This window comes from Ictalurus furcatus, chromosome 18 (assembly GCF_023375685.1).
Source record: "Ictalurus furcatus strain D&B chromosome 18, Billie_1.0, whole genome shotgun sequence".
Lineage (NCBI taxonomy): Eukaryota > Metazoa > Chordata > Actinopteri > Siluriformes > Ictaluridae > Ictalurus > Ictalurus furcatus.
The window spans coordinates 18,791,591-18,807,135 of record NC_071272.1 but is presented as its reverse complement, the minus strand read 5'-3'; the positions used below and the strand labels follow the sequence as shown (position 1 = coordinate 18,807,135).

Sequence of the window (15,545 nt, the reverse complement as noted above, 5' to 3'; positions counted from 1 at the left end):
CTTGCAAAGGCTTTTTCCTGCCACGCCTTCCATGCAGGTCAAATGTATGCGATCTCTTTCTGATTGTAGAAGCACACACTTTGACACCAACAATTGCATGACTTACAAGCAGATCCTGTGATAAAATTAGGGGGTTCTTGGAGACTTCTTTTTGCATCAGACGATCTGCTCTTGGGCCGAAATTGCTGGGACGGCCAGTCCTGGACAAACTGGCACTTGTTTGAGATCTGTGCCATTTGCAGGTTATTTTCCTTACAGTGGAATGATGTATTTCAAATAATTTCGAGATATTTTTTAATCCCTTGCCCAACTCATCCATACCCTTTTTTCTGAAGACCTTACAGAACTCTTTAGATCTTGGCATGATGACACCACACACCTCAATAACAGAGGGAACACCAGACACTAGATATGAGAGGGGTATAAATAAGTAGTATTTTGTTCTCTCTCTGTGTGTGTGTGTGTGTGTGTGTGTGTGTGTGTGTGTGTCTGTGTCCCTCCCCCACATTGTTTCAGTTCACACTGCTGTAAGAAGATACCGACTCTATCACACAGAGCTGCTATTATTGTGCATAATTGACACTTTTATGCTTTGATCACTGCCATCACATCTCCCCCAGGGTGGGTTTGAGGTAGAGGGGGTAACAGGGGGTTAATCAGGGTGGAGGGTCAGAAGAGTCACAATCATGTCTATCATGTTGAGGATTCTTTCTTTTTTTTGCACTTGTAGCTATTAAATACCTTTCATTTTAATGCTTTATTCTTTAATACCTTATTTTTCTAAAGCCCTTATTTTATTTCTAATGTATTTTGTTCAATGTTTAAGTAAATTCTTTATTTAATACAGTGACAACAGGTTTAACAGTAAAACATGACTCTTGGTGGGTTTGAGTGTAAACGTGGAGTTTTGGCGTGGAGCTGTTTAAAGACCGTTAAAGATTTTAAGTGTTTAAGAATCAGCAGTGATCTACTTTAGCGAGCCTGTAACTTTCACACACTCACAGCAGGCAGTCTGGTGTGTGTGTGTGTGTGTGTGTGTGTGTGTGTGTGTGTGTCTGTTCTCTTTGTATTTTCCCTGTTAAGCAGCCAGTCATGACAGCATGGAAACTTCATGAGTGGCTGCATTTGTAATTTGTGTGTGAGTGTATCTGCAGGTAGAACTGATACAAAACACACACACACACACACACACACACACACACACACACACACACACACACTCACACACATAGGTCTCCAAATCCAGCTGTCGTTTCCTGGTTGACCTTAGGTCAGTGTGAAAGGATTTGAAACAAAGCCGATAGAATTGGGACCAAGGATTAAGACACAGCCCACTGATCACTTTAAACAGAGAGAGAGAGAGAGAGAGAGAGAGACAGGGAGAGTGAGACAGGGAGAGAGAAACTTCTGGTCTGTGTGTAGCCTGTGTTCAGATCTGAAGAATGGACTTTCCTGCTAACACTGTAGGACTTGATGGACGTGGGGGTGGGGTCTGGTATGGGGGTTGCCTTGGTGACGTGGAGGGGGTGGAGTCCGGGGAGTAGACAGTGCAGTGGGGGATTTTCTCAGTCAGTTTGTGTGAGGGAGCCGTGTGGTCGTGACTTGGATATGGACACAGAAAGCACACACTGAACAGGTCAGACTAATAAATCAGGGAATTTGATCAACTACTTTCATGTTGATCCTCTTTGATGTTTGATTTCACTGGATCTTCTTTGATGTTTGATTTCACTGGATCTTCTTTGGTGTTTGGTTTGACTTTGATTTCATTTCATATTGTTTGATTTATGTTTTGGCGTTCAGTGCACGAAGCCCATTGAAGGATCTTAGCTCTGTATAGTGTGTTAGTGTGATTGTGTCGTGTGTTATAGTAGTGTAGTGTCATTGTGTCATGGGCCATAGTAGTGTGTAATGTGATTGTGTAGTGCGTATTGCTTTTGTGTATTGCAGTAGGTTGTAGTATGCAATAATAGTGTGTAGTGTTATTAAGTAGTGTGTAGTGTGTTATAGTAGTGCGTTATTTAGTGCGTAGTGCACTATAGTAGTATAGAATATATAACTATAGTAGTTTTTAATGTGCCATAGTAGTGTCTTTTGTGATTGTGTAGTGTGATTGTGTAGTGCACTATAGTAGTATAGAATATATAACTATAGTAGTTTTTAATGTGCCATAGTAGTGTCTTTTGTGATTGTGTAGTGTGATTGTGTAGTGCACTATAGTAGTGTATTATATATAACTATAGTAGTTTGCAATGTGCCATAGTAGTGTCTTTTGTGATTGTGTAGTGTGATTGTGTAGTGCACTATAGTAGTGTATTATATATAACTATAATAGTTTGCAGTGTGCTATAATAGTGTCTGTTGTGGTTGTGTAGTGTGTTATAGTAGTGTGTAGTGTGATTGTGTAGTGTGTAGTGCACTATAGTAGTGTATAGTTTGCAGTGTGTTATAGTAGTGTCTGTTGTGGTTGTGTAGTGTGTTATAACCGTGTGTAGTGTGATTGTGTAGTGTGTTATAGTAATGACATTGTCTAGTGTGTTACTGTAGTGTGTAGTGCACTATAGTAGTGTACAATACATAACTATAATAGTGGGATATGCGAAGAAAATTATTTCACTGTGCTGTAATATATATGTAACAAATAAAGGCTTCTTCTTCTTCTAGTTTGTAGTGTGCTATAGTAGTTTGTAGTACTGTTATAGTAGGATGTAGTGTGATATGGTAATGTTCTACAGTAGTGTGCAGATGTAGTTTTTTATGATGTTGTGTAGTATTTCAGTGTGTAGTGTAATACTTTAGGGTATATTGTAGTATTTTAGGATGCAATGTAGTAAATTAGGGGTAGTGTAGTGTTTATTAACATGCCAACCCCACGTTATTTAAAAAAAAAAAAAAAAAAAAACTTACTCTGGCTCTTACACCTCTACTCTGCACTCTTTGCTTCTCTAGAACTCAATTATAAATCTTGCATGGTAGCACTGCTTGTATTGTATCGCTTTGGTTGTATTTCCTCATTTGGTGGTTGCTTTGGATAAAAGCATCTGCTGAATGAATAAATGTAAATGTAAATATATTATTGTGTACTGTAATATTTTAGGATGTAGTGCAGTATTTTAGGATGCAGTATAGCATTTTAGGATGTAGTGTAGTATATTACAATGTAGTGCAGCATTTCACGATGAAATGGAGTTTTTTGGGATGTAGTGTAGTACTTTAGGGTGTAGTGTAGTATTGTAGATGGTAGTTAGTATTCTAGAATATACTGTAGCATTTAATGTGCAGTGTAGTATTTCAGTGTGTGGTGTAGTATTGTAGGATGCAACTTACTGTAGCATTTTAAGGATAACATTTTAGGGTGCAAAGACGTATTTTAGGGTGTAGCATGGTATTTAAGAATGTAGTGTGGTATTTCAGGTGTGTGGTGTAGTATTGTAGGATGTACTGTAGTATTTTAGGGTGTAGTGTAGTAATTTAAGATGCAATGTAGTATTTCAGTGTGTGGTGTAGTATATTAGGATGTATTGTTGTATTTAAGGGTGTAATGTGTAGTATTTGATGATATGCTACATAAATGCAGTGATGAAATATGTATTAGTGAATGTGTACATTAATAAATCTGTACATTAGTGAATCTGTTCAATAGTAAATCTGTACATTAGTGAATCTGTTCATTAGTAAATGTATACATTAGTGAATCTGTTCATTAGTGAATGTGTACATTAGTGAATCTGTTCATTAGTGAATCTGTTCATTAGTGGATCTGTACATTAGTAAATGTATACATTAGTGAATCTGTTCATTAGTAAATCTGTACATTAGTGAATCTGTTCATTAGTAAATGTATACATTAGTGAATCTGTTCATTAGTGAATGTGTACATTAGTGAATCTGTTCATTAGTGAATCTGTTCATTAGTGGATCTGTACATTAGTAAATGTATACATTAGTGAATCTGTACATTAGTAAATGTATACATTAGTGAATCTGTTTATTAATAAATCTGTACATTAGTGAATCTGTACATTAGTGAATCTGTTCATTAGTAAATCTGTGCATTAGTGAATCTGTTCATTACTGAATCTGTACATTAGTAAATGTATACATTAGTGAATCTGTTCATTAGTAAATCTGTACATTAGTGAATCTGTTCATTAGTAAATCTGTTCATTAGTGAATCTGTTCATTAGTAAATGTATACATTAGTGAATCTGTTCATTAGTAAATCTGTACATTTGTGAATCTGTACATTAGTGAATCAGTACATTAGTGAATCTGTTCATTACTGAATCTGTACGTAAGTGAATGTGTACATCAGTGAATCTGTACATTAGCGAATGTATACATTAGTGAATCTGTTCATTAGTGAATGTATACATTAGTGAATGTATACATTAGTGAATCTGTACATTAGTGAATCTGTGCATTAGTTTATGTATACATTAGTGAATATGTTCATTAGTGAATGTATACATTAGTGAATCTGTGCATTAGTTTATGTATACATTAGTGAATATGTTCATTAGTGAATGTATACATTAGTGAATCTGTACATTAGTAAATCTGCAGATTAGCGAATCTGTACCTTATTGAATCTGCACATCAGTGAATCTGTGCATTAGTAAATGTATACACATCAGTGAATCTGTACATGAATGAATCATTAACTTATTGAATCTGTACATTAGTGAATCTGCAGCTTAGTACACTTAATACAGTATATTCAGACCTAAACTAAGTAAATCTCCAGGGTGCTGAGGGGGTGGGGCCAGTGAGAATCTCTAGAGTGCAGTGGGGTGGGGCCAGTACAGAGTTCATGTGTAATAAAACAACTTGCAAAATCATCACATAAGAAGATAAGTTTGTGTTATGAACATTGATGAAACCAGGTGTTGATCTCTCTCAACTCTCTCTCTCTCTCTGAGCTGTTTACTGAATCCCCAAAGCTGTGCATTGGTCCTACTCCCCTGTCCTCAGCCCTCCTGCAGTTTGTGTGCAGTGTATCCAGGCTGACTGTATTGTTATAGTTTCCTATAACTGTGTGACTTCCTGTGTTTGTGTGTGTGTGTGTGTGTGTGTGTGTGTGTGTGTGTGTGTGTGTGTGTGTGTGGTTTATCCTTTGCATCACAGTCAATATCAAGCTTCGTAAAAGAAATATATAAATGTTTAAACACACTGCATTAAAATTTGGTACATGATTTACTAGCACATTTAATCAGACACCAGGGATCAGTCTTGATTTACAGATCTAAACTATGTAAATTTCTAAAGTTTTGGCACACCTAAGGCATCTGATTTAATACAGGAGCAGAGTGATTCTGAGTAACAAAATAATCCAATCGATAGTGTGTGTGTGTGTGTGTGTGTGTGTGTGTGTGTGCGTGCGTGCGTGCGTGTGTGTGTGTGTGACTATTATTTGTGTTTATGTTACAAGGAAATCCAGGGAGCACAATAAGCACCGGTCTGATATATATGAAGCTGAGCATGTGTACAATTGTACACACACACACACACACACACACACACACACACACACACTGTATATACACACACACACACAGTGCATAGCTGCAGCCGTGGGAATCAGCACAACACATACACTTACTAATGGATGGATAGATGATGGATGGATTGAGATGCAGGATAAAGATGAGGATGTGTAGATGGGAAAATGATGGATGGATGAATAGAAAAATGGATATAAGAATGGATAGATAATGTGTTGGTGTCTATCCATCATTCACTTAATCACACACACACACACACACACACACGCACACACTGCAGGTGCTGTAGACACTTCTGATAAAGTTCTAAATTCTGTACAGCCTCTTCTGCCCCAGCTGAGAAAACACCAGAACACTCTCCGCTGTCCTTCAGAATACACACACACACACACACACACACACACACACACACACACACACACACTCACAGAGCTGATTTCCACCCTTCCTGCATAAGAACCCTATAATCTACAGTGCTCTCTCTCTCTCTCTCTCCCTCCGTGTGTGTGTGTGTGTGTGTGTGTGTGTGTGCACGCGTTTAATTATATCTTTTCTCTGTTTTGCATTTCTTCCATCCCAGTGCAGATCTGACACACACTGACCTGCACATAGATAGGAAAAGAGGTGAAGAAATAAAAGCAAAAACAGAAGATAGAGGAAAAGGAAAAGAAGAGATAGACAGAGGAGAAAGAGAAGAAGGTCCTTAACCTCAGCACTACACTACACTAATGCACAGCAACACCTCACTAACACATACTAACACTACACTAACACATACCAACAGTAACACACACCGACACTAAACTACACACACTAACACACACTGACAATGCATTAACATACACTAACACTATGCTTACAGAGACCAACACTGAACTCAAATAGCAACTATACAAAAAACACACTAACACTGAACTCAAACAGCAACTATACACAAGCACACACTAACATTGCACTCAAACAGCAACTATAAACAAAAACACACCAACAGTACACTAAGACACACCAACACACACCCTGTCACACACCACCTCTACACTAAAAGAGGGAGTAGAAGAAGCGAAAGAGGGATAATGAATGATAGATGATGGATGACATGTTTTTGTGGTTCTGATTTAAAGAGATTACAGAGGTTTAGAAGAAACCTGAGACTGTTAATCTCTTAACAGTGTGTGTGTGTGTGTGTGTGTGTGTGTGTGTGTGTGTGTGTTTGTGTGTGTGTTCTGGAGGCAAACATAAACACTGTTATCAGCTGCAGACAGACCAGTGCTCACTGTAGGAGGGAATTAAATTACACACACACACACACACACACACACATGCTGCAAGTGTGTGTGTGTGTGTGTGTTACATACTTGATTATTAGTGTGTATTTCTTTTTCTGTCTGTATCTATCACTACACCGAGCTGTGCATGAGGTGCTCATGGCTGTGCCCTACACCCTACAAAGGCATGTAGTATATATTAGAACGAGACGAAAGTTACAGCCGATGGTTTCCTCTCAGCTAGCGTTATCAAACATTATTTAAGTAGCTAATTAAATGATGTCACTGTGAGTGGTGCACACTGATGGTGTCATGGCGCACAGTCACAGTTCACCGTTACTGACCGTAATGCCAATGTGGTCTGTACTGAAACTCCACCTGTGTTAAAGGAGTGTAGAATGAAGGGTCCATCAGTCGCTGCCTCCAGTCGTTAGTGTTTAATAGGAACCACTAAAGCCTTCCATCCATCCTATGTAGTTATTATTCAGCCACATTAGTGGTCTAAGTCGGTGTCATTTCATTTTCACTTTTAGACTCAAAAGTGACTCATGAAACTTTCCTGCAAAAATAACGAGACAGTGTTTGTTTAAACCAAACCTAACCTGACCTTCTGTATCTGTGTGTTTGTGTAGGAGAGACAGACGGCCATGATCTCGCTTCCTTAGTAGGATGTAGGAGAAAAAGAGGAGAGACTGAAGAAGGAAAAAAGAGACAGACAGCGAGAAGAACGACAGAATTATTATATCTGTAGGGACGAAGACAAAGAGGGCGACAGGAATCATAAAAGGTTGTGATTTGAGACACCACCTGGAGTGGCTGGTTCACTCTCCACTTTTTCTGCTGCACTTCCTTGTTTTTCTCCGCCTCCCCATACAAGCTTTGCACACTTTTTCACTCAGGCTTCCCCATACATCCCTCCGTCCGACATCATCATGTGTCATGTGATTGTGACGTGCCGCTCCATGCTCTGGACACTCCTCAGTATCGCCGCGGCCTTCAGTGAGCTCATCGCTTTCCTTAGCACTGATTGGCTCGTGGGGTTCCCACGTGTACCTGACTCTGCCTCTGAGGCAACCAGTGAGGCCTACCGCCCCACACTGGGGCTTTTTGGGCGGTGTGTGTTTGTTGGCAGAGTCATGTGTGGCCCTTACGCACTGACATTCAGTGAGATCGCGAGCGGATTCTGGAAGGCGGCAGCCATTTTTCTGGCGACGGGAATCCTGCTGCTCAGCGCCGTGGCCTTCACTTCCATTTTCACCATCTGTTTCCAGAGCATCATGAGGAAGAGCATCTTCAATGTGTGTGGACTACTGCAGGGCATCGCAGGTACACAAACAATCACGTACGCGCGAACACACACACACACACACACAACTACACATTCTATACACCCAGGGGATTAAAAACTCTGTCAAGTAGAGGGCAGGTCACTGGGGGGAGTTGCCCACTGGGTTCCATGTTGACCTGGAAAATGTTCAGTGATGTTCAGGGAAACAGGGTGCTCTGGATTCACCATTCAGAGTATTCTAGATAAATCACCTGCATGTAGTTCATGCTTAAGTTTGCCAGATGTTTCTTAAGTAAAAGAAGCTGAAAAAAAACACCACAAAAAATCAAGGACAGACATTGTGGACCGAAAAAACCAAATACCATATTTCTTTGCTGCCATACAATGTAACATCAAAGCAAGAGACAATCTACAAAGGAAGAATGTATAAAAAATAAATAAATATGATGTAAGGATATACCATATGATTGAAAAGATGGCAAGGATTGAAATAAATCTTTAAGGACTTTAGTGCATCACCTATATACAGTATTACTGCATAAATAGTCAAGTCAAGTCAAGTGGCTTTTATTGTCATTTCAACCATATACAGCTAGTACAGTACACAGTGAAATGAAACAACATTCCTCCAGGACCATGGTGCAACATAAAACAACACACTAACTACATGAGATGACACAGAACTAAATAAGATCTAGACATTTCTACATGAAGTGCAAGTGCAAACACCACAAGACCGTACAATGCTACTAAAATGGGACAATGGGCACGGTAAGTGACCGTGTAGTACTGACCAGTCCACAGTACTAGTGTGAAAGTGTCAGATATAACAGGCAGTACAAAAAAGGAATAGAATAGAATTTTAAAAAATGCTGTAAATGTAAACATAACATCCTATGACATAGTTTACAGCAGATTAGCTTATACCATACATAGACATTGCAGTTATTGTGATTGCAGCCAGGTAAAGAGTATATTCAAGACTTCCATTCACGCGCGTCGAACATGAGTACAGCTAAAAAGTCTCATTCACCAACAAACATCACTGTGAAAGACCGTGCGAAACAATTTCGAGCAATTGCAATTTCGCCAATTCAACTACTTTTCAACAACAACAAACACACACACACACACACACACACACACACACACACACACACACAAAGTCCACAAATTGCACTGCAAATTTTTTAAAAAAGGCAAAATCAAGCATCTTTCGCTGCAACAATCACAAAAAATCTCCACGAAATCCTGTACGAACTGATTAATCGAAACCACCACTGTAAATTTGGTTTAATTTAACAATATGGCTTCTGCCCTCATCATCTGACAGCTTATAATATAGCACCTGATCCAGAACATTTATATTTATATCACACTATATACTAAATTAAGGTCTGAAATCATAAAATGTGTGCAGTAAAACGTGCGCAGGATGTAGGCTATTTTATTGCACGTTTAATTCACTGTTCTGCGTTGTTGAATTGATAAAATAATGCCCGTGTTTTTGTTGTTTTGATGCAGTCTCAGTTTGAAGGATAAGCTGACCAAACACTCATCTGCTACACTTACAGCTCACTTTCAATTCATTCAAAATTTTATCCATAAAATATACTAGTAATCGAGATAAGTAGTCTTTGATTAAGATATTGTCTTACATTTCAGCTGCTTTTACAAAGTGTCTGCAAATGACAGACAGACAGACAGACAGACAGACAGTCAGGTTTATACATTATACTGTAAGCAGGGTGATGTCACGTCAGACCTTCCTGCTGTTTAAACATTTACCACTGCAATAAAGCGCCAGCTACTAAACTAAACTACACTGCTCCCCTGAGTGTGTCTGTGCGCACGCATGTGTGTGTGGGATTCACAAACAATGACCTCATAGAGGTCAGAGGTCAAGCCCAAAGCTCTTTAACTTCATTCCGATTCAAAGTGAGTCACAATATTTTTACTCTTGTGTCATTTCCATTCGGGATTTTCTCTCTCTCGCGCGCGCGCTCTCTCTCTCTATCACTATCTCACACACACACATGAAAAGCTGAGCTTATCTTGGTGTTCGTTCCAGAATATTCTGACTGGACAGGGATGATAACCTGTCTTTTCACATTTAGTCCATTCCACTGAGGTGTGCATTGCATTCTGGGAACCATCGAGTCTCACATTAGGCTGTGTAGCCCTTTCCAACATGGTGACTGATATGGAAACCTTCTCAAGGTTTCCTCTGCACTAAAGTGCTAGTGTGTCCATGAGTCCCAGTGGAACAGTTTCAATATGCAGTGTTCTGGTGCGATTCGGTCATGATTTCATCCACTCGCTAAACATACTGTAAATATCCATTTTCCACACAGTTCCATAAAACAAGTTAATAATAACAACAATAATAGAATAAATAATAGAATTTCATATCGTTTATGAAAGCATAGAATTTTTTTTTAGAAACACATTTAGTTATTTATTATTGCCGAGGAACACATACAAAACATTTCTTTGTATTTTATTTTTTGTCATTTTAGAAAACAAATAAAACAGGTTGACTAAAAATAAATAATAATAAGAGTGCATGTGAATATGAGAATGAGATATTAAACAGATTTTTTTTTTTTTTTAAAAGAGAGATAAAGTGGGTAATTTGGGTAATCTTCATCATCATAATCTTCACAGTATCTCGGAGATTTTATTCCTGTCTGAATCCGTCATATCAAGTAATTCTATACGGGCTACACACAGTACATGCATAGGGAACAATTACGCCATATTTTACCTTCTATAAAATAAGCAGTAGAAATAATCCCAGGTAGTAGAAGTGTATCCCGTCTACACTGACATGTTAAGAAAGATCCCACTATATCCTGTGGGAAAAGGCATATTTCACACACTCTTTTTCTTCAGATTAAAGACCCTCCAGGAAGCGTTCACTCTTTTCTATTGTTTACTGCCATAATGCAAACTAAACCTAAGCGGTTTGGAAAACGGATGGATGGATGGATGTTTGGATATCTGGGTCTGTGTTTGTTTTATTTGTTAGGCTAGGTAAATTGCACTTCACTCAGGATTACGTGAATACCTTTATATACAGGCCAAATTTTCACATTAATGTCATGTGAATAATTCCTTTATCGCTTTATTAAGCATGTGCATTGCATTTAATAAACTGATATTTTCCATTGTAAATTTTTATGAGGTACAACCTTAACAACTCACTATGTACGTTGATATATTTCCTGATATCATAAGTAGTAAATGATTATTATCCAACTTTCTCCTGCTTATGAAATGGATAATCATTATTAGTATAGTATTAATAACAGTATTAGTATGCAATATGCATTTCTTAGTTAACTTCTATATGATAAACAACTGTAGTGTAGTGTTGGGTCATACAGTGTGCGTCCTGAAGTAAAGCCACTTGAGAAGTACTGTTCTAGAGTATCAAAAGCCCTGAATTGAAATCAAGAGAGCAGACGAGTGTCAGAAGATCAGAGTGTGTGAGCAGCTGAGAGGAAATGAACAGAGAGCTGGTGAAGGTGTTTAGGTGTGAGGGTGATGTTCTTTTGGGGTCTGGTGTGGGTGAGAACCTTAATGGTTCTTTAGACAGTCTGTAAGGAACACTTGTAGATAGGTGTCTCAGGGGTTTTTTTTAGGTGAAAGTGTGTTTAATGTGTTTAATATGAACATTAAAAGAAAGTGAAATGATTTCTGAAAAAGTCGGTGTGAGGGGTTTTATTTCCTTTAGTGTGGGTGGGGATACAATCAGTGTGTGTGTGTGTGCATATGTAAGAGGTCATAGATTTTCCTGAGTCTGGGACACTACCCTAATGTGATTGGCCGTTTCTGTCTTAATGATGTCATCATGCTGCTCTTCATTAAGTTGATGGAAACCGAGTTTACATTTTCATTAAACATTTGTGTCATTTGTAGGAAAATCCTATCATGCCATTTAACTCAATGATCCTACAGGAACAGATAGCCCAGTGGTGACATCATTCTGTGCACGCACACACACACACACACACACACATTCACACAGATTCACACACAGATCATCACAGAGACACACAGTTACTCCCACAAAGATAATCACTCACACAGAGACAATCACACATGCACACATACAAAGATAATCTCACCGACAAATAATCACACACACATACACATGTAATCACAAACACGCACACACACACACACACACGGAGAGTTCTACAGCAGAATTTTCGGGGTGCAGCTCTAAGCTGTGACTGATTGTTCAGGTTTATGCAGCTATGTGACATGCACAGCACTTTGAGTCTCATGGTGATGATGGTGTTGAGAATGATGAAGATGATGAGGGTGATCATGAGTGTGAGATGAGTGTCGTCATTAAAATCTCACGTTTATTTCTTCTTTTGTGACTCTTAAATAATTATGACTCATCCTGTCTCTGTACACAGTAGTGTGTGTGTGTGTGTGTGTGTGTGTGTGTGTGTGTGTGTGTGAATTGAAACCATGCCTCCTATCAGTCAGCAGCGGTTGGGCAACATGTGGAAAGAATTTATGACCCAGTTTTCATTTCCTCATCTGAAACAGAGAGAGAGAGAGAGAGAGAGAGAGAAGGGGAGAGAGAGTCAGGGAGAGTGAGGGAAAGAGAGACAGGGAGAGAGTGAGACAGTCTGTTTTTCATCTGCTGAAGTCTCATTTGTAACTGTTTCCTCTCTCTCTCTCTCTCTCTCTCTCTCTCTCTGTGTGTGTGTGTGTGTGTGTGTGTGTGTTCCTGTGCTCGCAGGTCTGTTCCTGATCCTGGGCCAGTTGTTGTACGCCGCAGGGTGGGGCAGTGAGAAGGTGAAGCAGTACTGTGGTGTGAACTCGTCGGCGTATAACCCGGCGCTGTGCTCAGTGGGCTGGGCTTTTTACACAGCACTGCTCGGCACTGTGCTCAGCTTCATCAGCGCCGTGTTCAGCGCGCAAGCCGAGATCGCCACATCCAGCGACAAAGTCCAGGAGGAGATCCAACAGGGCAAAAACCTCATCTGCCTCCTCTGAGAGAGACCCACAGGAGAAACAGAGGCCCTGATGTCAGGCACATTAACAGCAGCGTGACAGCAATCTAATGACAAGAGAACAAAACCACTTTAATTTCATCTCACTACTAAAACTCTGCTCTTATTGTGTTCTAACGTTGGAGAAAATCCTCCTCCGTCATTTTTCTCTTCATGTCCTTTGCCTTTACGCGTTCATTTGTTGTATTGTTTTTGGTTTGTTGCTTAGATTTGTTTTTTCTGCTCACTGAAATGAAGAATGAATTTGTAAATAAGTGTGTATATACTGTACATAATGATGATGATGAGGAGGAGGAGGAGGAGGAGGAGGAAACATCTCAGTGATGAAGGTGCTGAAACCACTAAACCACTGTCACTTCCTGTTACGGGTCGAAGTTCTGCACATGTTTAACCAGGAAGCAGGAAGTTTACTCCCGCTGTTCCTGGATCAGTTCCTGGTTGTAAAACACAAGTAGACCTGCACAGGTGAAACTGACTTCGGATGAGTGGACCAAAGGAGCCAAGACCTTTGTTAAGACTCTTCTGTGGTATTTTAACAAGACTCTTCCTCCTTAACTTTTTCTTTCTTTTTCTGCTCAGCCCTTTTCCTTTACCTCTTATTATTCTCATATTTTCCTTCCTCTCTCCATTTTCTTCATATTTTCCCATATCCTTTCCGTTTCCTTATTTACTTCCTCATAGTCTCAGGACAAAAAGCAAGAGGAAGAGCGATCGTTGTGCGACAGGAAAAGCCCTAAAGTAATTTGTTCTTATACATCCATTGAGTGTGTGTGTGTGTGTGTGTGTGTGAGAGAGAGAGAGAGAGAGAGAGAGAGAGAGAATAATCACCAGCCACATAATCACTGCTCTTTGCCAAATAAATAAACCTGACTGAACTTTGCTGGTTCTCTCTGCCTGTTTTTCCCTTTAGACTTCCAGTAAAACCCAAAGACGTGTGTGTGTGTGTGTGTGTGTGTGTGTGTGTGTGTGTGTGTGTGTGTCTGTGTGTGTGTGTGTGTGTCCTTATAGATCTTGAGCCAAAGACTGATCACCACTCTGCATGACATCACCTTCTCTAATCCCCGTGTGTGTGTGTGTGTGTGTGTGTGTGTGTGTGACTCACATCCTGTGTCAATCAGTGTGAACAGAGACTCATAGCAACAGAACAATGACAGAAACACACTACACAAAGGAGAAAAACAGATCCTTCTGTCCTGCTGAGAGAGACAGAGAGAGAGACAGGCGAGAGAGAGAGACAAGGAAAAAGTGAGAGAAGAAAGGGACAGAAAGATTGCTTCCAGATTTTACGGTTTTATTTTTATTCCCAGCACTGGATGTGTGTGCATGAAAGAGAGAGAGAGAGCGAGAGAGAGAGAGAGAGACAAAGTGTGAGATAGACAGAATGAGACTTAAATCAACTTGTTTCTGATTCACATACACTATAAACCTGCCATGATAACAGTCACTCAACCAATCACAGCTCAGTACAACACAGAGTAATCAATCACAGTTCAGTACAACCCAGAGTAATCAATCACAGTTCAGTACAACCCAGAGTAATCAATCACAGCTTACTACAACACCTGAATAATCAATCACAGCTTACTACAACACCCGAGTAATCAACCCCCGAGTAATCAATCACAGCTCAGTACAACCCCCGAGTAATCAATCACAGCTCACTACAACACCCGAATAATCAATCACAGCTCACTACAACACCTGAATAATCAATCACAGCTCACTACAACACTGAGTAATCAATCACAGCTCACTACAACACCTGAATAATCAATCACAGCTCAGTACAACACCTGAATAATCAATCACAGCTCACTACAACACCTGAATAATCAATCACAGCTCAGTACAACACAGAGTAATCAATCACAGCTCACTACAACACCTGAATAATCAATCACAGCTCACTACAACAGTAACCAATCGTGTGTGTGTGTGTGTGTGTGTGTGTGTGTGTGTGTGTGTGTGTTTTCCATTACCAAGTTTGTGTAAATATAAAAAAAACAGATCAAAGGATTCAACATGGCCACTGTTGCAGTTTACTGTGGGAACTCTGAGTATGTGTATTTTAGCCACAAGCAGCAGGTTTTCATAGCACCATGCCGACACACACACACACACACACACACACACACACACACACACAAACCGGCTCATGCGCAGTGTGTTTGAGTAAATAAATGAATCTGGGTTTGATTAGAGGGAGGACAGTGTGAGACATGCACACAGACACACAAACACACACACACACACACACACAAGATAAACACTGCTTGTGTGGTAACACTCTGTGGGTTTGTTTGCCTGTATGTGTTTTAAACATGAAACAGACAGAAGATAGAGAAGAGAGGAGAAGAAAGGAAAGGAGGAGAGAAGAGAAGACAAGAGAAGACAAGAGAGGAGAAGAGAAGAGGAGAGAAGAGAAAAGAAGCGAAGACAAGAGAAGACA

The 15,545-nt window shown here is 39.7% G+C and overlaps 1 protein-coding gene across 4 annotated transcripts; it reads left to right on the top strand.

Moving 5' to 3' along the window:
* Nucleotides 1–1,524: 1,524 nt before the first annotated feature.
* lhfpl2a (LHFPL tetraspan subfamily member 2a) lies at nucleotides 1,525–15,016 on the top strand. 4 transcript variants are annotated; one of them, XM_053648251.1, is made up of 5 exons: nucleotides 1,525–1,636; nucleotides 6,090–6,203; nucleotides 7,402–7,556; nucleotides 7,669–8,095; nucleotides 12,823–15,016. In XM_053648251.1, exons 4-5 carry the CDS (start codon nucleotides 7,702–7,704, stop codon nucleotides 13,077–13,079), a joined length of 651 nt encoding a protein of 216 aa, XP_053504226.1. In that variant the 5' UTR covers nucleotides 1,525–1,636; nucleotides 6,090–6,203; nucleotides 7,402–7,556; nucleotides 7,669–7,701; the 3' UTR covers nucleotides 13,080–15,016. The 4 variants fall into 4 exon arrangements, with proteins under 4 accessions (XP_053504226.1, XP_053504223.1, XP_053504225.1 ...); XM_053648248.1 differs by having other exon boundaries at nucleotides 7,402–8,095; XM_053648250.1 differs by having other exon boundaries at nucleotides 6,085–6,203; nucleotides 7,402–8,095.
* The last annotated feature ends 529 nt before the right edge of the window (nucleotides 15,017–15,545 follow it).